The sequence below is a fragment of the Anomalospiza imberbis genome, chromosome 3, assembly GCF_031753505.1.
Source record: "Anomalospiza imberbis isolate Cuckoo-Finch-1a 21T00152 chromosome 3, ASM3175350v1, whole genome shotgun sequence".
In the NCBI taxonomy this organism is placed as follows: domain Eukaryota; kingdom Metazoa; phylum Chordata; class Aves; order Passeriformes; family Viduidae; genus Anomalospiza; species Anomalospiza imberbis.
In genome coordinates, this window is record NC_089683.1 from 15,210,015 (window position 1) to 15,233,984 (window position 23,970).

The 23,970-nt window shown below is 45.2% G+C and overlaps 1 protein-coding gene and 1 long non-coding RNA gene across 4 annotated transcripts in view; one reads left to right on the forward strand and one right to left on the reverse strand.

Annotated features, from left to right (window-relative positions):
• Positions 1-759: 759 nt before the first annotated feature.
• On the forward strand, positions 760-11,715 carry LOC137470299 (uncharacterized). 2 transcript variants are annotated; one of them, XR_010996989.1, is made up of 3 exons: positions 760-1,686; positions 7,789-7,982; positions 8,873-11,715. It is a non-coding gene; the product is annotated as an uncharacterized lncRNA (long non-coding RNA). The 2 variants fall into 2 exon arrangements; XR_010996990.1 differs by lacking the exon at positions 7,789-7,982.
• HPCAL1 (hippocalcin like 1) overlaps positions 11,043-23,970 on the reverse strand; it is an 81,263-nt gene continuing 68,335 nt past the window's right edge. For both annotated transcript variants that reach the window (XM_068183468.1, XM_068183467.1), the window contains exons 3-5: positions 16,410-16,812; positions 15,156-15,261; positions 11,043-12,241 (exon numbers count right to left, since the gene is read on the reverse strand). In XM_068183468.1, the coding sequence (XP_068039569.1) occupies positions 12,144-12,241; positions 15,156-15,261; positions 16,410-16,787 (582 nt within the window). In that variant the 5' untranslated portion in view covers positions 16,788-16,812 and the 3' untranslated portion in view covers positions 11,043-12,143. The remainder of the gene's footprint in view (positions 12,242-15,155; positions 15,262-16,409; positions 16,813-23,970) is intronic.

The following is a 23,970-nucleotide window of genomic DNA, read 5'->3' on the forward strand; positions in this document are numbered from 1 at the left end:
CCTCACCCAGGAGCCCTGACCCTTATAAGGCGGCCTCTCACCTTCCTAAGGAAGTTTTCCTGTGTCCCCAGCCGAATGTGCTGATCACTGTTTGCTTCTCCTCCTGGGACAGCTGCAGACATTGGAGGGAGCAAAAGGCTTCAAAAGCTGAGAAGCCTTCCCGGCCTCAGGTGTAGGACACTGGTGGTGTCCTTAGGACAGGGACCTGGGAGAGCCGCTGGATCCAATCACCATGCCAGCAGCAGGGCGCGGCGGGTGTCCTCCCCCAGGAGAGGTGAATCTCAGGGAGGAAGGATGCGGTGCACAGAGCCTGTGGGGAGCAGGGCAGAGCGACCCGCACGGCCCGGCCCTGCAGCCGCTACGGCTGCACTCCTGGAAAGGGTGGGCTACACGAAGAGACCTTAAAAGATACTTCTCTTGGTGGCTCAGAAGAGGAAAGCTGCAGCAAAGCAGTAACGTGGGCAGAAGGCAGCCGAAGAAGGCGGCGTGGGTGAGGGCTGAGCGGCACCAGGGCTAGATGGCAGCAGCAGCCCGCGCTAGGGCCTCGCTCCTCCCGCACCCTGCCGCGTCCAGCCCCAAACTGCGAGTCTGGCTGCTGCCCCCTGCCCCTCAGCAGCACAAGGCCGGCAGCTCCGGGACCTTCCCAAGGCTGTGGTTAATGCCCCCACACTACATTTTTGGGAGAAGAGAGGAAATTTCTTTATTACCAGCAAATAAGTTGACTGGCGCTGAAGCAAGCTGAGCAGGAAACAAAGCTTGCAGGGAAAATATAACTCCTTAAACCTTTGGCTTTTGAGCTCAAGGAAAGATGGGAGGGAGGAGGTCAGAGCAGAGAGACCCAGTACACCCTGCCCAGGGTGCATCCCTCCAGGTGGGCTGCCAGCAGCTCCCAGCGTTCTTCTGCCCAGTGCCACCAAGTACAGGGATTTGCGGGACACAACGGAGACTCCCTGAAGTGTCTGCAGCCGATAAGAGGTAAGGGCAGGCTGGAAAAGTGAGGGTTCCCTAAAAACCTCTGCAGCAGATGAGTCCAGCCATGCCCAGCTCCCTGCACTCCTGACCAAACAAGCATCCCATTGCTCAAGGAAGGCTGGAGACAGATTATCTTACAGTGCCTACTGCATGTGGGAGGTGGAGGTCACCCCTTACCCAGGGCTGGACAGCTTCATCTGGGTGTGCCCTTGGATGCACCCCAAGACATGCCCTGGGAGAGGCCCTGAGTTTTTCCCACTGCTGTTGTCTCCTGCAGAAAACCACCCTGCTTGGGCAGAGGATACCAGTGGGACTGCAGCAAGGCAGAGCATATCTCTGCTGCCCTGGCCTATTGATACTGTCCCCAGTAATGCTTAGGGACCCTCTGCAGCCATCCTCTGCCATCCTGCCAGCTCCTCTATTCTTCCTGAGAGTCTGTGCACCAACAGAAAGGAAGAAAGGAAAGAAAAAGTGAAAAGGGAGATAAAAAACCTAGCCTGGTCATTATTTATTACTATGAGTGTAAAGTGCTGAATTGCTGGTATCTAATGAGATTTTTCTGTCCTGAGCAATACCTTGCAATAAAGTACAATTTGTCTTTGGGAGAGATGGATGCAGCTGAGCGGATATCAGACTTAGGACAAAAGAGTATTGACGTCACCCTCAGGAGTCCAGCAGCAGATGTTTGACATTGTCTCCAGCCTCAGGCCAAAGGTACAAGCCTGTTACACAAATTACCAAGGCAGATTCTCTGGCCTGCATTAGCTATAGGGTCAAGAGGGGCCGATCAAAATGTTCCCTGCCTGCATTAGACAGCTGGGAAACCTCCTGCCGCTGCTCTGCACAGGTATGGCTGGCACTGTGTGTGATTCAGCCAGGTACCAGCTGCCATGTAGAGACTTTAAATTGTCAAGCAAAGAGCTAAAGGCACAGAAACATGGACATGCAGGCTGCACAGTGGGACATGCTGTGCCCGAGCAGGGGTGGCAGGTCCTAGAGGCCAGCGTAACCCCGTATGACGACTGTGATGCCCAGGGAGGGAACCATATTACCCAGGTCAGTAACATCCTAAACTGTAAGGCTCTCCAAAAGCTTCTTTGTCTTGTAAGGTGAGCACTGAGTTGATATTTTCAGACCTCTACCCAAAGTGATCCCAATACCATGTAAATTTTGACCTCAAAGTGTATGAATGGTTAGAACTACTGTTTTTTAGAGTCCTTTTTTCCTTTTAGTTAATATTAGGTAACTTAACTAAGCTTTAGTTAATGGGTAGTAGCTTTGCTGCCTCAAAATCAATATGTAGAAAAACTTCTGCAATATTTTGCCTAATCTCTAATGATCCTAAACAATCTTGTATCACCAGTAAACTTCTTTATTTTTATCTATCTTTCTATCCATCCATCATTCCCTTTTCAGACCATTTAAGAATGAGTTACCTCTTCGTTCCTGCAGAGATCACGGTTTTATCAGGCACAACTTCCATTTGTAAGAGCTCATTTTATCTCTTCCCTTTATACATCACATTTATCTAGCATCTGCAATGTCTGTAATTTGCTATAGTTTCTACTGATATTTTCTGGTCCAGATATGAGGCTTACTGATTTGGAGTGCCTTAGTGATTCCCTGTAATGATTAAAAGAAACTCCAGCTAATAATTTGGTATCATGTTTGCTGGAGGCCGATTTTAGAAAGAGGTTGCACTCTCATCCTTCTGTTCTTTGGGTGCACTCAGGTGGCTACCACCCGATCCAAGCAATTTCTTTCTGTTCATTTTAGCAGACTGTTGGAAAGCCTTTCCTGTGGCATTTTAGGTGGCAGCAACTCCTCAACTTGGGTCACTGTCACCCATAGCAGTGGTTGCAACTTTGGTTAAGGAAAAGAAATTAAATAGCTTAGCTTCTCACCACCATGCTAGTGGCATAAGGAGTAAAATATCACTATTCTGGAATGAAAAAATAAGCTTGCTACTTTAAGATACATGGATAAAGTTAAAAGCCTGCCTGGGTCAAATACTTTCACTTCAGCTCTTCTCATCTGTATGAAACCCCAGCTTACTCAGGTACTCACTGTGCAACTCCATCCTCTCTTCCAGGACACAACAGAGCATGTCTATAGGCTCCAACTCCTTGTAAATCACTAATTAGTCATCCAAGGTGGCCAGTCTTGGTAAGGCTGTGGTCAGTTCTCTGAAGTACCAATAATCCTCTCAATCCCATGGGCAGAGCAAGTGAACTTTGAGCTTTGTTTCCAGAGGCAAGCCCGTCATGCCAACCCCTGCAGCTGGGTCTTAACACTTCCCCAGCATAACTCTTTTTCATATTAAAAATAATTTCCCCCTATTTTTAAGGAAAAGGAATGATCTGGAGGCAAGCTGGAGAGTAAATCTCATTGCTATTCAATGATGCAAGTGGCTTCATACCATCAGTGGGACAGACTCCCTCACCATTCAGGGCTTGATTAAGCACCGAAATCTGTGACTTTCAGATTGTGCTGAGCCGCTCAGAAAAATCTACCCACTGTGGCAATGAGCTTCTTCTGGTGCAGGTGAAGAGAGGATGCAGGCAGGGATGACTACAGTGCTCCAGTAGCACCCCACTACAGCACTCAGAAACCCTTTCCTTCTGCATCATTGTCATGCACAACATGAGAATGTGCCATTTTTCCTGTTTGTGCCATTTTCCTTCATACACCCACAGCAGAGAAACCAACTAGTCCAAGCTTGGCAGCCACTTCTCAAAAACCCACTCTAAATAAAACCCATTTCCTAGAAGCAGGTTTCTCTTATTTAAGCTGCTAATTTGTCCTTATTGCCACAAGGTGAGGAAATGACTAGTGATTGAAGGGTGATTTAAATCACATTACTGAGGAAGGAATAAACTTCAGCAGTCTATCTTCAGAAAAAGCCTTTAAGACAGAGCTGTGCTGCTGATGGAGGTGAAAATTATGAAGTGACTCAGACTTCAGGACAGAGGTGGGAATTGCTCATTCTAGGGAAGAACAAGGCAACCCCAGAGGCAGGTCATTTAGCCTTACCCTTAAGAAAGTGCTTGTGATTATAAAGCAGCGCAGTAAGGAACCACATTTTCAGTACCATCAGCTTCATGCACTGCTGGTGGCATCAGCTGACAAACATTTTCAAGAAAGTCCCCTTGCCACCTGTGCCTGCTGCCTGCCCACAAATTCAGCTGTGAGGCGGCTTGCTGGGATTTGTGGGACACCCAAAGCAAGCAAGCATGGGCCACTGGGGGAGTTACCATCAATTGGTGCTGGCTCAAGCATGAAAAGGAAGTTTAAAAACACATGCCACATAAGAGCACTGACACTTGTAGCTGGGTGGAAGAAGCCTAAAAAAGGCCTAAAATTCATCATAATTGTCCTTCACAGTCGTCTTTGTCCCTTGTATTCTAGGTGATGCCAAATTCCACCAAAAAATGCAGGGGAGTGCAAAGCACAAGTGCCTTGAGAGTAACTTTGCTAGACAGTTGATAGAACAGGGAAGAGAAAGAGAAGACATGGGTCCCTTCCACTGCCTTGGCTGCCAGACCATCACATGCTCTCATGCTGCTGGCCAGGGATGTTTTATTCCTTTCAAGCATCCTGCCCAGTATGGATGCTGTGAACTGTGCAGAGAAGGTGAACATGGGGGTCTGCAAAGTCACCCAAAATAGAAAGTGGGCTTTCAAGCAAGTTGCTTTGCTTTGAAAGAAAAAAAAAAATTAAACCTCTGTCTCCTTTTTTGTGTTGCCATAGCAACTGAGGTGTCCCTGGCCTCTGCTGTGTAGAGAGCATCTGAATACCATGTGGTGGGCACAGGAGGGGCCACATGGAGGTGCAGCCAGAGTATCCAGCATCTCCCTCACAGGCACCCCAGGAAAGCATCACACTCAAAGGAAAAAAAGGGAAAAGACCTTTTTTCTTGTTTTTCTTTTGGGTTTTTTTTTTTTTTCCCCAGTTTCTAGCAGCAGCGCTGGCAGTTATTAAAGGTCTAAGCAGGCTTGGAGTTCTTGAGTTTCATCAAGAGAGCAATCCTGAAGGTTTCACCAATGTGGCCCATGATGCCTTGGTCCCAGAAGACATTGGGATCCTCATGGGACAGCTGGAGTCCCACAGGGGGCTGCTTGAGGAGCCCTGCTATACGCTGCAGCTGTCAGCAGGCCCCACAGGGGACTTGTGGTGACGTGCCTGAAGCACCAGCAGCTCAATGAAAAGTGGATATGGCATTCCCTGCCAAGTAATTCAGAAGGGTTCAACAGCTGCTTTTAAAGCTGACTTAAGCCACTCCTGCTTAAAAGTGAAGTTCTTCTTTTACACATGGTTATCTTTAGCCCCCAAGGCTACCCAGGTGGGGCACAGCAAGGCTATGAAAGCCGGTTTCCCCAAAGATCACATTTCTCCAGAGTGGTCAGGGTGTCTGCCAGCAGCAGCTGCCTCAGGCCTCACTGCACACGATGCTGGTGAGATGGAGGATGGCGCAGGGTGGGGTAAACCCTGGCACCTGAAACCCATCTCAAGCACCAGCACTGTCCACAGTGTGCAGGCAGCCCTGCTCCTTGGTGTCACCACACACATGCAATGGCACTGCCTGTGTCCTTCAGCAGGCATCAAACCTGCTTGTCGTGAGCCTCACATGTATTAATATTTCATAAGGAAAGCAGCAAAGGAATAACCATGGCTGTGCAATTAGCTGAGTTTATTTTATTTTCTCCAAGGAAAGTGTCTGTAATGTTTGTGTTTTGTTCCTAATCATTAATGGCGTATTAAGGCACAGTTGGTGCACCCACCTTGTCCCTGAGGAACCAGCTGCCAGCACTGTGCCTGCTGCCCATGCATCCACTCAGCAGTGGAATTTACCCTGAAAAGGGTCCAGGAAAATATTAAAGAAAAATATTAAAGAAAATAATAAAGAGGAAAAACACATGTATTCAGTCATTGCTACAGCCCCAGGAGCTGTGTTTGTTCACACCAACTGGGTCTGCTGGGACGAGGGGTCTCTTCTCCCACCCCCATTTTGTGACTGAACCTTTGCACTAGAGCGGGGAGGCCGAAGCTCCCACACAGCAACCCAGAGGCAGCTGGAGATGGGAAACCTGCTGCTCTTACAAGCTGCAGCAAATGAGGGCTCAGTGTCCCCAAGAGGATGGTGCTCCCAGTTCCATGCTGTGATGCTCAGCACATGGCATTTCCCCAGATTGCTCCCAAAACACTTTAAAAACCATTCATAAAGACATCTTGCTCCCGAGCAACCCAAATGAAAGACAAATTCCAGCTTCAGGCAGAGGATTATCTGTACCAGCTCTGTTTTTCCCTAACTCAGTTCTGTTACTCCATGAGAGGGGATGGGCCAATATCCTAGTGAGTTAGCTGGCACTCTCCTCTGAGCCTGGGCATCTCAGTGTTTCTTCAAACAAGCCTGATTTCTCTTAGTGCCCATTATTCATGTTTGGTTTAAGACCTGGCAAGGAATGCTTTAGCCCTGCTCCACAGATCTCCACCACAGAGTCTCCTGGCTATGTGTAGAAGGTGTGGGATGGGCTGTCCCTGCAGCCACTGCCACGGCGAAGATGCAGTAAGGAAATTCAAAGATGCAGTAGAGCAGTTCTTAAAAGCAGGAACAAGGGTCCTACAGAGGTGAAAAGGTCAGGCTGCCTGCCAGATACCTCCTTTGGAGTTCACAACCGCTGGTGCAGGCTCAGCACAGTACTGACATGGGTTGGGTTACAACCCAAACCCCACATGGGAGGAACAAGGTGTTTCTTCTTGCATGTACCCACCATGGAGGCACCAGGGGTTAATAGCAGCTTGCATCTTCTTGTGCAAACAAGTCAAGGAAGGATTAGAGGTGTTTTAATACATAGAACAAATACATGGCTGCTCTTGTGAGTGAGGAAGGACTGGAGCAGAACCACCTACAGCCGCAGCACAGAATTATGCAATTATTTAGTTTGGAAAAGACCTGTAAGGTCATATAGTCCACCACTAAACCACAGCCACATCTACACATCTTTTGCATACCTCCAGGGATGATGACTCAATCACTTCCCTAGGCAGCCTGTTCCAATGCTTGATTACCTTTTTAGTGAAGAAATTTTTTTCTTATATTCCTAAACCTCCCCTGGTGCAACTTGAGGCAATTTCCTCTCATCCTGTTACTTGTTAGTCATCCCCGCCTGGCTACAACCTACTCTCAGGTAGTTGTAGAAAGCAATAAGGTCTCCTCTCAGGTTACTTTTCTCCACATGTTGCTGATGAAAATCTAGATTCAATCCTGTTTCAATGTATATATACCCACATTAGGCTTTAAGGATAGTACTTGGAAACTAAAAAGCAAAATGTAAATAGTGACTGGAAAGTTGTCTGTGTCCTGACCTGGGAAAACCAATGAAAGTTTATGTTGTGGGTGACTTTGACATGATGGGACCCTTAGGCAGGACTTGTCCCTGCTCCTGTTCTCTGCTGCAGAGAACCCATCCTCAGTGCTGGGAAAGAGAAGGCACAACCAAGTGCCAGGGAAAAATGGGCTCCCTTGCTTACACCTCATTTCCTGCAGAATGGCCTGAGTGACCCTGCTGAGGCAGCTGATCATGACCCACTCAGGCCCCAGCAACACCAAACACCAAGGTGTAGGAATGTGTGTAGGAAGGAGCAAGGAGGGGATTCTGCTTCTCACCTTCATGTGAGAGATAATTCCCTCCAGTGACAGCCCAATCAATACAGATTTTGTTTGTGATAAATTGTTCCTCCATCTGAAAGAGCCAGCTAGCTCTTAAAATAACCCACCCAACTGATGGTCATGACCTTGCCCGTCTGTCCCCAAAGACACCAGGCTGCTGCCATGACAGTTCCTTGCCTCCTTCTGGCAGTGGTTTCTGACTCGTGTGACATGGCTGAAAGCCTGGGATTAACCTGACCTTCTGGTGATGCACTGGTTGCCCTTTAGCCACAGTGAACAGGAGAGTGTTCAGAAGTGTGTCTGCATCCAAACCACCACACTGCATATGTGTAGGCAACAGGTAAGGTCTGCTTGCAGTCACACTGCTCCCAGCGATGCAGGCATGTCTCCAAAGCTCCTACACAGAAATGCTCTGCTCTCCTTTCTCACCCTTTTCCTTCTTTTCAATAAAGCAGCTCTCCTCCCAAAAGAGATAACAGCAATTATCAGGTTCATCAGCACTGTATCTGCCGTGGTGCAGCACAGGTAGCTCAAAATGCCAGTCTGCCCACTGGACCATTAAAGTCGATGGCTGTTCCTAACCTTTAAATATGAATAGAGCCCTGCATAATAGATAGAGGACTATCCATGGAGACCATCTGCCCTGTGCTTGCAGAAATGTGCACATTGTTCTTCACAGGAGTTTATTACTCAGAGGCTAATGCTAAAAATACATTGCAAAGGGTCTGATTTAAAAACAAAGGGCCAATTCAAACTTGGCAAGGGAGACACTCAAGACTGTACCCAAGCACCTCTGCCAACCATGCTGGAGTTAGGCTGCAACCAGACAGACTTTATCTGAAAGACAATGACATAATTCTGAATTAGCTTAATAAGACCTGCAATTCATACAGAAAAGCCTGAATTAATGCAGTAATTAGCCAGAGTTTTCAGAGTGTTAAATATCTCCACGGCGAGAAAATAATCACATAGGTTATTAAAGTGAGGTAAAAGTGGACACAGTGATAAGACTGTTTTGTACTAAACTACTTTTGCTAAGTTTGACTCCATTTTTGACTAAAAATACAATTCACAAAAACACTTAAACCACTTTACAAGTTGAAGTTTCCTATTAATCGCCTGGACTTAATTTCCCAAATGATTAACCACTCTACACAATAGTCCCTCTATGAAAGACATTCCTGGGATGTAAGAGAGTAAAGCTCTCTTATCTTTTCATTGATTTCTCAGTTGGTTTTGAACTCTGCCACTATCAACATGCAAATGACATCTTGGAGAAGGAGCCTGGAAATTGTTCTCCCCTCTGAGTCCTTGTTACCAGCCAGGAAAGCAGAGACATCCTCCTAGAAGCTGATCAAGCACAGCCAAGATGATCAAAGTTATCCAGTGACTGTGGATGCACAACCTCAGCCTCTGAAGCAGGTCTGATTTTAAGAGGGCTGCTTGGCAGTAGCAGGTAAAACCCTTTCCAGTACTTAGCTGGCCTTTCAATTAAAAGGTTCCCCATATCAGAAGCCACCTTTAGAAAGCTCAGCCTGGTTGGGCTTCAGAGCATCTCACATTTTTCCTGGGATGCCATGCGTGACCGCCTTTCCTGGGCATCTTCCTTCACTTCTTCCCATAAAGTAAGCTGGGACCATCTTACATAATTTGTGACAGTCCCAGTAGGAAATGAAATCATCTTGCCCTGAAAAGAAGAAACTCCTTAAAAGCTATGAAAACAATGAGGGATAACTGGAAAAAGCCTCAAATCTAGGATTGGAAAGTTTAAAGAGGCAAAGGGAAAGACAAGAGAAACTGGGTCCAATGAAGCAGGACACAACCCCAGTGTCTGCACAGGGCTGCGCAGGGGCTTGTCAGACTGTGGTGAGCAGCAAACTCCATCATGGATACCTTGGTCCATTTCAGAGAAAAACTTGTAACATCAAAGAAATGGGAACTTTCTAACCTCTAAAATTTAGATTCTTTCACTTTCTTTCTGCAAAAATAAGGTAAGCTTATTTATCAAAATGAGCTTCTGTAAGGAGATTTTTCTTTCTCCAAATGAGAAGAGTTTGGGCTTTATTAAACAGCTACTTAAACTTGCTATTCACTACAGTCAGCAAAGGAAATCAGAAGAAGTGAGATGCCAGGAAAGGCAGTAATATTTCCACTTAGAGGAGCAAATGAAAAAAAGCTGCTTCATTTATGAATGCTACAGCAAAACAGTTTTTACATCTTTGATACCCAAGATATCATGCAATGCTTTACTGAAGATATGCCTGACTAATTTAAAAAATGCACAAACAAGAGTCAAATGTTGTGGTCCCCCTCAGAGGTACCATCCCAGGACAAGGTCAAAGACATTTTTTCACACTCTAAGAATGATAGAGAAATGATGAAGCCCATGGTGGCCAGTTCACATCTAAACAGCTGCTTTTGGACCTAACCCATGCAAGAAGAGTCATTAGTGTAAGAACATCTGCAGCGTATCTAACACTCCAGCATCTTCTGGCAGACAGACTGACAGCATGAACACAAGCAGGCTGGAAACAGACTATCAGCTACTGTGGAATTACATTTTTTTCAATAGTTGGGCTTTTTTGCTAGGCTCACCCTGGGAAAACAGGCAGGCTTCTGATCAACATCCCTTTCAGGGTTGCCTCATCAGCAGGGTGTTGTGGTTGAAAGGACTGTTGGTTTAATTTCTCAAATTTGAATTTCCAGGGGAAAAAATGAACACACTCTTTTGCTGGCAGCACAGACACAAGTTTGTATTGTAGACCAAGTCTGATTAAATGTATTTCCACTTGGATACTGCAAACATTTCTCTTTCTTTCTTTTAATATTAAAAGTATTATCACATACTAGAGCATTGTAGTTCACCACTACTAGAACATTCTACACAGCAAAAATCCCTTCATTCCATGCTCAACATTAACTTCAGGCCAAATAATTTTTTGATACTTTATTTTGTAGAGAGGGCAGCTTATACAGCTACTTGCAGACCTGATGAATGTGGAGAAAACTGCTTCCCATGCTACCAATGTCAAATGTTAATCCAGCAAGTACCTGGTACCTGACAGGAACTCTATTTTTAAAAGCTGTGGTCATGGTAGCCCAGCCAGCAGAGCCAGCAGCTTTTCCTTCATTGCCTTGAGTTGCTCTGCATCCAGCAGAAATTGAGTTGTCACCTTCCTGCAATCTTTACTCTGGATTCAGCTGGCATGGAGCTGGATCCCACAGGCACCAACACCACTGTGTTAACCCAGCCACAACAGCCAGCTCCCAAAACCCCTATGCATTTAAAGGAATTGTGTCTCAGACAAGACTGGGAGATGTTGTGCAGGGAGCCATCCTTGCCCTTCTCCAAATACCTGACACTAGGAACTTGGTGCATGGCTTAGATCAAGACAGGCAGTGACAAGAAAAGTAGTCTTTTATTTCAATTAATATTTCTTGGCATTAGGCAGATATTAAATAACACTGGAATGCACAAGACTATTAACATATCGACAGCAAAAGGGAGGAGGTGTAGCCAAGTTGAGAACAGCAGTGCCAGTCACATCACCTCGGGGCACTCAAAAGCCATTTAACGCAGCAACCACCAGAAAGTAGGACTCCACTGAGAAATACAAAATGAGGATGAACTCCTTTCAGGTCTTTTGTTAATACAGTAATGCTGGAATGACTGACAGTAAAAATGAACAAATATTTGCATTCAGGAATTAAACAGAGTGAAATATCCACAAACTGCTAGTCATGCATTTCTTTTGGAACAGCAATTTGCTAATGCATAAATATCACAAAAAAACAATCTCCAAGATTTGAATAAATCACAGACGACTAGAAGAAACAAAGCTTGAATTCTATTTTATGCCTTAAATAGATGACCTAAATATTTAAAATTTTACTTCACCATATATATATAATTTATATATATATTAAAAGAAAGTAAAGACCATTAGATAAGTGCAAGCAATTTTCCTCAAAAAGAAAATTGGAACCATGCCCAGGAAAGCTGCTTTTTTTTATCCTTTTTTTTTTTTTTTAACTTTCTACTCCATTCAGTCCACTTTTTTTTTTCTTTTTTTTTATTTTCCAACATAGTAATTTCTGAAGCAAAATAAATTATCTACCATCTGCTACTTTGGGTAAAAGTCCTACCTAGCATCTTCTCGGGAACTATGGGAACATCACCTTTCTCACGGACTAAGTGAAGTGGTATCTCACCAGCCATTGAACTCTCTCGTAGCTGCATGTAAACATACCTTTCGATTAATGTTTAAAATGTGCAGAGTGAATGGTAACATTACGGGGAAGCAGAAACGGAGCTGCCGCAGGAGAGCTGCACTGGTGTTAGTGGGGGGAGCGAGGGCTGGTTCGCTCGGACACACACACACACAATCTGGCAACGGGGTCTTATCCGCGAAGTGTGGAGGGATGGTTGAGAAGGCATCCGTTTGCGAGCAAAGCTTGAAGGACACAAGCCGAGGTTCTCTGAGCACACTGTCCGCTCTCATCAGAATTGACTCGCGCTACTGGGGTCGCACTGTAACAACCGCACGATGGAGGGATCGCTCTTGGCACCTTTGATGAACTCTTCCAGCGACAGTTTACCTGACAGGGAGGACAACCAAAATGAAAATCATTTTTTAAAAGTCCGTTGTTCCTGTCACCATTGCTGTAGCAAAGAACACCTCCTCATCGAGGCAACATAACGTCTATTTAATCTATCGCAAAGGCATCGAGGGGAATTTAGTGCAATGCACAGCAGCTAAATCCTACTCAAGCCTTTAAGCCCAAATGCATTTTTCTTCCTCAAAACAATCCAGCATAATAATTGCTATTTTTTTATTTAAAAATACAGTCCCAAATCTAAAAATAATTGTTCCAATACCATTTGGCAGCTTTTTACTCAGAACCAGACTACACGAATAACATGACACATGAACACAAGGTATGGTACCTGAACACATGTATGCTTTGAAATGATGCTTGTATTACTACAACATTTAAACCTAAATATTCCAAATATCCCCACTTTGTCTTCTTGTTTCTTGTGACACATGGGGCTGAGCAGTCATGGCTTCTCTGGCACCTACAAGGTTGGACCGGGGTTTGAGCAACCTGATCTAGTTCAAGATGTCCCTGCTCATTGCAGGGTGTTGGGCTATATGACCTTCAAAGGCCCCTTCCAACCCAAATTATTCCATGATTCCATGACTTTGCAAGTCACTTGCTGTGCCCTGCTGGGTGTACAGGAACAGGATGGGTTTTGTTCTTTCTTTTTTTACAAGCAAAGCCAGCCCTGGGGGACACCTACTGCTATGTGTTGCTCCTGAGCACTTCTGGTTTACACATCTTTAATTTAGGCCAGAGGAACTGATTTGTATGGACCCTGTAACAGTCTGAGGGTCTGAAAACTGATCTCTGAAGGAGCAACCACCCTCACATCCCCTGGCTCCAACAGTCCCATGGAATGGCATGGGACAGCCCCTTGCTCCAGCACTCAGAACCATGGCAGAAATAGGACATGTGGCAATATTAATAAAAAATGAAAGTTTTCCCTATGAAAAGGAAGAGACAAGCATTTGCTGCATCCCATACACCATGTCTAGTGACCTCCCGTTTAGCTTGTGCATTCACCTACCCTACCCTCACACAACACCCCAGGGCTATCCTTACCCACCCCAAACTGCTGTGCTCGAGACAGGACCCACACACAAACATCTTGCACTTGGGAGCTGCCTGCTGCCAGTTACGTCCACACACACCCAAGAGAGAGAGGCACCAGCTCATTGTGCCAGTTTGCAGCAGCCCCAGGATGCTACCAGCCTGTTGTGAGGATGGCAGAGGAATGACCCTGGTGGCCAGCACGCAAAAGAGATTGAACAGGAGGAACTCCGCTCCCAAGTAACAAGCAATAGGGCAAGAGGAAATGGCCTCAAGTTGCACCAAGGAACATTTAGATTGGATATTAGGAAAAATTTCTTCCCCAAAAGGGTTGTCAAGCATTGGAACAGACTGCCCAGGGCATTTAAAAGATGTGTAGATGTGGCACTTAGGGACATAGCTCTGTGATTCCATGAATGAGCAATCCTTTCTCTTGTAGAAATTACAGAAGCTCAAAAACCCGTGGCACACTAATTTCTGGCTTTTAAGCTAATGCTCCCAAACCAAGTGTTTTTAACAAAAGCAGAGGTCTCCTAATTATCAGTTTGTTTATTAGCTTGCCCTTTGCCTTGTATTACTTAAAAGCAAAGCCCAAATCAAAATATATTTGCAATGCCCAGCAGTCAGATGGTTGATATTTTGATATTTTACTGGGAATAGGATGATTTTATTTCAGCAACAAAGTGCAACAGATGGAGGATGCATGCATATATATATATATATATATATATATATATATATATATATATATATATATCAGATTTTGGGACCACTACTCTGTTACACGTCTGCACGCACCGCTACTTTCTGCAGACCAAAAATACTTTAATCATGTTATTTTAGGGCCCTCCACATGTCAAGCCAGGGGATGAAGTGCTAGTTTGGATGAAGTCAAAGGTAAAATACTTGAGGACTTCAGCAAGGCCAGGAATTTGCCCTGGGGACTGCAGCAGCAGACACCAAAATGCAGCCATAAAATCCTCTTAAATAAAACCCTTTATGTACATAAGATGGTATTTTTTTGGGTCTCCATATCTCAGTGCTAGAATAAAATCTTTGCTCTTACTGAGCACATCAGTGGGACACAGCTCCTGACTAGTGTGGGCAATTGCCACCTCAGCCTCTGACAGGGTAATTCCCCGGGAAAAGCTCTATCTCAACTGGGAATAGAGGAAATATGTCATGAGGCTGATGAGAAGAGGGAATTGATAATTTTTTGCCTGCATTTTTCAAACCCAAGGAAATGAGCCAGCACAGGTGGAGGGGTTGTGATGAGTATACTGTCAGATAATTTATCAAGGAGCTCCACAACCTGGCTTGGGAGCTGCTACATCCCCCTGATGCTCATAGTGCAACAGAGGTGCGTGACCACATATGTATACATGCCATAAACACGCACAGAAAATAAGTGTTATGGACCCAGGGAATTTTTGCTTTCAGGTGCCCAGCCACATTCAGGACTAATGTTGCTGATGACAAACCCAGGAGTGCAACCCTATCAAGGGCAGTGGGAGCAAAACCTATGCCAAGTTTGTGTTATGCCCAGAGAAAATAACCTGAAGACATGGGAATTTCAGAGGAGCCTTTGCAGAAGGAAACTCACCCATGAAATGTCAGGGAAAGACTGCTCCCCTACCAGCCCCCCAGCAGGAGAATTCACCCTCTCTGTTCACTGCTTACTTATTCACCCTATTTATCATGGACCAGAGATGCTCAACGAGGCCAGGCAGAGACCAGAGGCACCACTGAGGACATTCCCACCCTTTCTCCCTTCTCCCAGAATTCTGCCATCTACCAAGGCTGGGCTATAAAGCCTCTATTTCTAGAGCTTAGGAAGGGGTACCAGTGGCAATCCTACCGTCATTGTTTGTGTCCATCTGTCTGAAGATCTTGTCTGTTCTCTTCTCAGGAGTGGATTCATCCTCTGGCATTTTCATTACTGATGAAACCATTTTGTAAATTGCCTGAGTATTAAAAAAAAGTTAAAACAAAGAGATATAAGAAAAACACAACCCAAATGATAAAGCACAGGACAGAGAAAAAGAATTTAAGCCTGTAGCAACAAAAAAAACCACAGCTGACCCTGGCAGGCAGCTGCAGGACTTCATAAACCAAAATGAATGGGAATTTCTGACTGCAGCTTTTTTATTTTTCTTTCCTGTACTCATTTGTTCTTCAAAAGAAGAGCCGGGTCAGTTTAATTGAAAGTCAGAGTCTAGATTAATGTATGAGCAGGACTGAGCTAAAATAGAGGAGACAATGGTATGCAACCCTCTCTTCTGCAGCTGGGCTACGCCATTGCCTCTTTGTCTGGCTCTCACCCTCCAGCTAGTTACACGTATGCATGTGGGTGCTACATGGATTATGGTGAATATGAATATACAGCAATAGGGGTTGTTTGCCTTTGTGGATGGCTAGGGAAATGCATCTTCTGACTTACAAGAACATGAATAATGGTAAGACCTCTTTAGAGTGTCTGTAGTCCTACACTTCCACCTAAATTATCCCACCTCAGCCATGAGGACCAGTGTCAGGGCACTGGCTGATGCATGACTCCCTTGCACTGCATGGGACACACATCTCAGCTGCACAGTGGGTGACAAGCAGCCACTGCTGAGGCCAAACCCCCACCAGCATGTGGGGTAGGGATACAGGGGACTGCACTGCCTGCCCCCACTACAGCGTGGGGTCTACGTGTCCTCTGCCTTTGGGAGACAAAGGCAGAGACAAATGCTACAGCCTTTCATCCAGAGTCCACATTGACTCAGATTTGAAGATTCAAAGCATTAATTCTGAGATTAATCAGGTCAATAGAATTTGCATTTAGGGTTTTTTGATCCTGTGTGAACATCACAGTAAGAAACCCCCAGGGAGAGCTGCAGAATTTTGGCTGCAGGCCAGCTGCACAAGTGCCTTGTTCATATCTCAGGCCCTTTCCTCATCTGCATCTTGTAGGTCTGATCTTGGGTCCCTTTGGGGACCATGGGCTCAGGAACCTCCCTGGGGCAGGAGAGACCCAGTTCAGCACATCCCTTCTCTCCAGCTCCAGTTGTCTCATGGTGAAGAAGTTACAGCAACACAAATAAGATGTCCAATAGAGATAATGCCTCACCTGCACTATTTCTAGCATTTCCCCACGGCTGATGTACCCGTTGCCATCCAGGTCGTACATACTAAACGCCCACTTCAGCTTCTGCTCCAGCTTGCCCCGGGAGGTGACGCTCAGGGCGATGATGAATTCCCTAAAGTCAATCGTCCCGTCGCCGTTGGTGTCAAAGGTGCGGAAGACGTGCTCCGCAAACTTCGACGCGTCGCCATAGGGAAAAAAATTTGCATATATTTTTTTAAACTCTTCTACAGTCAAATGGCCCGTGGGGCAATCTTTTAGGAAGCCCTTGTACCACTCCTGCAGCTCGTGGTCTGTGAACTCAGTGTTCTCACGCAGGTCCTGGAGCACCTCGGGGCGCAGCTTGCTGTTCTGCTTCCCCATCCTCTTCTGGGTCTGGGTTCAGCAGCTGCAAAGCAAGAGAAAATCTGCCTGAGCTCCAGCCACACTAGGCACAGGGGGGCTGGGGAGAGGGAGAACACTGCTAGAAACAGGGGGTCCCCCTGGGGCAAGGGGGAAAGAGGAGAAAAAGGATGCTATAAATCACCAGGAAAAGACCTCATTTAATTTGGCTTCCTTTCCTCAAGGCTCTCCCAGTGACTACTATGCTGTGGAGGGGAACATAGTTTGGGAGGAAGTATTTGGGAAATATTAATTCTTATTATTAATCCTCATTATATGGTAAGTAATAAAGCTCAGTATTTTAGGTCTGTGCTGCAATCCCACTCCTCCATCATATGGCTTGCAATGCCCAGCTCTGGGCTCCTACACCAGCTGATCTGCTGTGATGACTGAGCAGGAGCAGGCAGGGACAGCAGCAGCAGTGATGAAAAGAAAAATTCATCTATTCAAAAGTGAAAGTAAATGTAGCTGAACAAGAAGCAAGAAGAGCAGGTGGCTCCGTGCCAGTCATGTTTGCATTGTCCAGATGCTCTTTGAAACCCTTTGGCTTATACAGCTTCTCCTCCCTCCCTGCATCCCTTGCCCCACAGCAGTGGGAGCTTGATCCTGTATGGTGGGCTTGGTTCGTGCTCCTTGTGGCACCTGAGGGTCACAGGAGGGTGCAGCAAGGGTAAGCTCAGCACAGGCCATGCTCAACAGCAGCACCTCAAAAGACTTCTCCCTCTTTTTTCAGCCATGGTGGCAGCATGAGCAGATGGATCACTGTGACAGCAGCACCAGCACAAGGGATTTCATCCTTTCCAGCCATCCCAGAGAATCAGAGAATAGGGCTTTTTAAAGCAAAATGTTTGGCAAAGCAACTCTTATCAGGTTTACTTGGGTTTATACTTTTAGAGAAGCTTATTCAGTAGGTTCAATATTTCCTCACCAGGGCTAAAGCACGTTTAAATCCAGGATTTCATCAGGATATCAGGAGAGGGCTGGGTCTGTTCTCTCTCTTGACAATGCCCTTGTTGTGCCACACAAGGTGAGCAATAGGAGAGCTCCTTCAGCAAAATGAAAGATGGTCAAGTTGCACTTAGGCAGCAAGTGAAAAAAAACAAAAGCTTGATAATTTCTGGCTTTTGTCCCTTGCAGTCTTTCATGGCTATCTAGCAATATCAAACTGTGCTGCCGAGCTAGAGGTTGAGCTGCATGTCCTTCCTCATATTCAAGAAGTTTATTCACAAGTGTGCACAAACCCCTGTGACTGGTTTGCATAAATGATGTTTCTCTGCACTGACTGTTGTGCCTGTTGGGTTTGCTCAGAGCCAATGCAGAAGACAGGTTAGCAATAGGCCAACACTGGAGACAGCCTGGAAACTGCAAGAGCTGAGCTGCAAAGCATGCAGAAACCAGGAAAAACAGGGGCTAAGCTCTTCCCAGAGAGTAAAAATTCCAAGCGTGCATAAGAACCCAAAAAATTTAAAATGCTAAAGGTCAGCAAAAAATAAGTTGCTCTACAGGAGAATGTAAGCTTGTTTTATTTGTATTCCACTTAGTCTGTGCACTGCCTCAGCAATGTAAAAAATCCACATCCTGCTCTGTGGCTTAATGCTCAGAGACAAACAGCTGCTCGTTAGTTCCGTGCATCGGGCTTAACGGACAACTGTGTTATCATTAGCACTTCTGTTTTCCAGAAAAGCTGCCAATACTTCAACTCCAAAGCTTTATTTTTGTCCATTATATTGCAGTTTTCTCCACATGCCTGACATGCCTCTGCTTGCTCCCAACGTGCAGGGATGCTGCAGCTCCTGGTCCCTGCCAGCATCACCCCTAGGAGAGCATCAGGCTGCCCTCCAGTTAAACCACTAACTCTCAGCTACTGCCACTGTCTTTCCGTCTTCAAATCTTCTCTGCTCCAGATAGTCATCCTTGCAGTGCCGAGGGCAGCAAACACAGTATTCTAGTCTGATGAAGTCAAATTGCAGAAAAGAGCAGCTTGGAGCAAATAATGGATCAGATGTGGTCCTTTTTTTAAAAGAGCAGAAATTGTAACAGTATGCTCATCTCCTTGGGTCAGGAGGTGCCTGCAGTTTCCAGCCTTCAGTGAGCCCTTTCACTTCACGATTCCCAGGTGTTTGTAAGAACTGGGTTGAAAAGCAGTCCCTGCCTCACCAACCACTGCCTCAGAATTCCCTGGGAGATGGGCAGGAGGAACAGTAGAGCCCACTTAATGCAGGAGCTGGGCTTTAAGCAGAAATTACCTCAGCTTTATTGACTCACAGGGTTAAGGACTGCAAAACTTTCAACTGGTAGTTAAAAGAGGTTTGAAAAGGCTTAATATAATTTCTCCCTCTTCCTATAATACCTTTATTGTTCCTGTTCCCTTAAATATAGAGACCCCTAGACATCAGAGAGGTAAAGTAACAATTCTAGATTAATAAAATAAATAAATAAATCTAGAACTAGATTTCACTACTTGTCCTAGTGGTAGATACATCCTGTTATTTGAAGAGAAGCTCATTAAATATCAGCTTCAAAAACTTTATATTAAGCAATCTTTGCATTCAAAAGATTACAGGCCTTTTCAACCCTTCCTCCCCTTTCACATCACTTTATATCAGAAGATGTGCAATGCTCTGAATACAACCTGTTTTTGCATATGAGCTTTCTGAAAGGCTTTGTAATGTGTTCAGCCCAAATGCAATCCTGCAGTTATAACCAATTTGATGTGAATAATTAAATAACCAACATTAACATTGATTTATTAAAGCCCATCTAAAAAAAAAAAGCTTTGATGTAAATTGTGTTGCAGGTAGCTCCTTCAAAATGAAATGCCTAAATATCTCATTAATCATGACAGCAACCCCTGCTGCTGGCACCCAACTGACATTTCATTCGATTGCTATAAAATGCTTTCATCAAATCACTTTCCAGAGGCTCAGCAGCTGATTTAGCCACAAGACCACTCAGAGGATGGCTGCTAATGGAAATCACAGGGAGCAGGGATGGGATGCTCTGGTCAGTCCTGTGATTAGGGCTGTGTTTTGTTGCTTTTTTAAACGAGCCTTTACCAGCTAAATCGCTTGTTGCAGTGCGTGTAGAAAGCAAAGTAGAAGAGACATCCTTGCACCCAACATTGCCCTGGGCAGTTAGCAGAGACCTAACTCCAGCACAGCCTGCCTTTCCCTCATTTCCCATCACACCAGGGTGAAATCCAGGGAAGTGATGCCACATACACTGCAGCCAGGTCTGTCCCTGCTTTCCTTGATGAGCAAAAGCCCTCAGAGCATCTGGCATTATCACAGCAGTAAGAAAAACAATCGAAGGAATGCCCCTGAGGTGATCAGACAAGGAACATCTTGGTAGTCTAAATGCAGAGCTAAGGCCTTAGCAAGTCAATCACCGCTCCTGAAAGACACCCTGGGCCATGTAAGGCTTAAACAGGGGGAAATGCAGATGCACTTTTGGTCCAGTTTCACACCAAAATTTTTGTTAAAATTATGTGATACCTGTTCTAATTCTAATTAATTCCAGCCAGGCTCAAAACCAAGCTGCCAGAGAACTCCCACCTGAACGTAACCTCTGTCCTTCTACACTTACAAAAAATCAGCAATAATCTCATAGCAAAAGCCTAGCAATGAACAAAAAGGTATTTTACTGAGGCCAAGACACACACTGGTGTCCTGGTTTCAGCTGGGGCACTGTTCCTTTTCTTCCTAGTAGCTGGCACAGGGCTGTGTTTTGGATTTGAGAATGAAAATAATGTTGATAGCACACTGAAGTTTTAGTTGTTGCTGAGCTGTGCTTACCCCAAGTCAAAGACTTTTGCAGTTTCCCATGCTCTACCAGTGAGAAGGTGCACAAGAAATTAGGAGGGAGCACAGTCAGGACAGGTGACCTGAACTGAACAAAGGGATACTCCATACTGTCGTGGTCAGAGTGTAACTTGGGGGGGATTGTCAGGGCAGGGGGCTGATCACGGCTCAGGGATGCACTGGGCACTGGGCAGCAGGTGATGAGCAATTGTGCTGTGCATCTCTTGTTTCCCTTGGATGTTACTTCTCTATTAGCTCCCTTTTCATTGCAATTGTTATCATCACTATTATAGTATTATTTTCTTTTATTTCAGTTATTAAACTGTTCTTATCTCAACCCATGGATTTATCTTGCCCCCTTCCCCCCCCCAATTCTCTTCCTCAATCCTCTGGGGGCTGGGGTTAAACCATAAGATTGGGTTGTGCAGCACTGGGTGAGTAACTGTAGCAAAGTCTGAAACAGCTAAAGTAGCAATTCTGTGTTTTTACCAACAGATGGACTGGCTGTCAGCTTCCGCATGCTAAAGTACTTGAAATACTTGTAACAAAGGTTAGTGAATCCCATTTTCACAAGAACTCTCTGTCATCCACCAGTCACAGCCGGTAGAAGTGCGCTTTGACCATGTAACCCAGAAAGCCAGAGACCAAACCAGCTTTTTACTGCAAAGCTTGTGAAAGCAAAACTGACTTGAAACGAGCTCATGATGGGATCCTCTCAGTGAATCAGTTACGGCTGCAAAAGGAGGAATAACCCCTTAGAGATGTATTTCCTTGTGCAAACCCCCTTGGATACTAATTTAGTGCTAATAAAAAGAGGAAAATTGATGAAATGCCTGTCTATAGGACAGAGGTGCTTTCCAGCTGAGAAAGGCAGTGCACAGAGAAACAGAACAAATACTCTTCATATTATCTGAGCTATCTGCTTTGCAGGGGGGAAGTGTAGCACCATTTCTCTTGCAGTGTTCATTTATAAAGCAGAATAAGTGTGTCAAATCTGTTACAGTTGTGAAGCTGTAGCACAGTGCCTCTTTGACTGCAGGGGCCCAAAGAAAATGAACAGCATAAGCCAGGCAGCAAATATTGCTCTGGGTCGGTCTGAAATGCAAGAACCATTTCAACAGGGGTGGAAGATTTTTTTAATGAAATACCTAAAGCATCAGATCTGTCACTGAGGCTCCATTTTTAAAAGTTTGATCCTTGTATTAAAAAACAAAACAAAACAAAACAAAACAACAAAACCACAAAAAAGCCAACAACAGCAACAACCAAAAAACACCCAAACAAATAAGCAAGCAAAACCTCAAACAAAACCCCCCCAAATAAACAACAGAACAAACCAACCAAACAAAACAGCACAAAAAACTCCCCACATGTAGTCCAAACGCAAGCCTCAGCCACTGAAGGTCTGTGTTGGCACAGTTCAGGAACACACCCTTGGGAATACACTTTGTGCAGCCGTAGCACCAGCTCACACCAGCTCAGCCACACACAGATGTGTTTAGGAAGCCTCCAGCTCCCGCGGGCCAAGCTGGGAGAGGGCGATGGGCTCTCAGACACCCCAGCTAGTGACAAATGTTTAGGTAAAACATGATCACGCAGCAACAGGCTGCAAATAGGATTATAACAACATCCTCCGGACCACGCTTTGCCGAGGGCTGGTCAGTGGTTCTGATCTGAGCTGGGGATAATGCGCAGTTACATGGGCTGGGACAGATAATGAACTCCAGAGTGAAGAGCAGATTTTGTTACATGTTTTAATGTCAGTATCCTAAGCAACGAGCGTTGCAACAGACAAGGCACAGGATATACAAACACGTTGCTATAGCTATCTGGTCCTGCCTGGTAAACTCATATGAACTTCTTTCCTGCCCTGCGGCAAAAGCCGACACCCACATACCAGCCACTGCAGCACCTGCCGCATTTTCCCAGGCTGCAGACACGGGCCCAAAAGTAACACCTTTTGATAAAGTCTGAATTGCAAAAAGGAGTATCTTCACCTCTTGAAAAGCTAATAACAGAAGTAGTGAGGTAAAAGAAATACCTTAATCAATAATGCCGCAAAAAAATTTTGAGATGCAAAAGGCTCCGGTCAAGAGGGGCCGAAGCTGCTTCTGCTGCTGCCTTTGGGGAAACAGAAAGAAAAACGAAACGTGACAAGTGAAGAAAAGACCAGTCTAAATAAATAAATGGTCTTTTAAAATTTTTCACTTTCAGTGACTAATTCTGCTTTTATTTATATAAGAAACATTGCTTATTTGCAACTTACTTTCAAGTTCAATCCTTTTCAGAAGTTTATTAAAAACAGTGGGTGAAGGGGAAGGACCAGTCCGTGTACCACCCACATTTCAGTTTCAGAAAACTCAGTAACAATTCACATATGCTCATTGAATGCCCTTCGAAAGGCAGAGTGAATTGGTAAAGAGACCTCAAGCCACCTCACTGTGTAAGTTTATTCATAAACACATACCCAGGAACTGTGTGGTCTCGAAAACCTGATTCCATGTCTGCGGTGAAAATCCATTATAAATAACCACCTACCCCTCACCTTGCCAAAGAATGATATAATTACAAATACTCCAACCCTGCAAATGGCTATGTGAGACAAAGGCTGGAACGTTCATTTCATGGAGTCAGCTGCAAGGGCTGAAACAGAATAAATTCGCTTACAGGTGTCTGGGTGGCTCCCACCTATTGAAGGCACTTTATTCAGGATTATATTCCTAATTTATAGGGAAAAATCAGTCAGTCACTGACATCGAGCATCAGTACATTAACCTGAGAACCATTTAATATCTGGATCACAAGTGTGTGGTGAAGAGGCGCTTGCAGATCCCAGTGGCAGGATCTTTCCAGGTGCTGGAGTCACAGCAAAGAGCATGGGGATGCCGACAGCCGCTGCACCCATTGCTGCCCACTGAGCCCACCAACACTGAGCCCCACCAGCAGAGGAGAGTTTGCTATGGATGGTATGGTTACAAGCTACTGAAAAGAAGTGAAAGAATGACAAACTACCCCCAAACATTCATGAACTGTTGTTAATGAGTAATAAACGAGACCCATGTTGGGACCAGAAATGTGGCAGTTCTCTGGGGAGCTCTCCATGATGTTCTCCATCTCAGGGAGGAGAGCTTATTACTGTAAAGGGCAAATATTCCCAATGCAGTAAGAAAAACACAGAAATATTTCAAGTAATTTAGGAAATTGGGTTAATTTGGGTGGGAGCAGTTTGGGCAGTAACGCAGCTTGTGATTGCAGACAGGAAAAGAAAATCATGAGTGGATTTTCCTCATCTCCTCCCTTTGTCCTTTCTTTTTAAACAAAACCAAGGGAGAAGCAGGCAGTCCTATTTTTTCAGATGCTGTGCA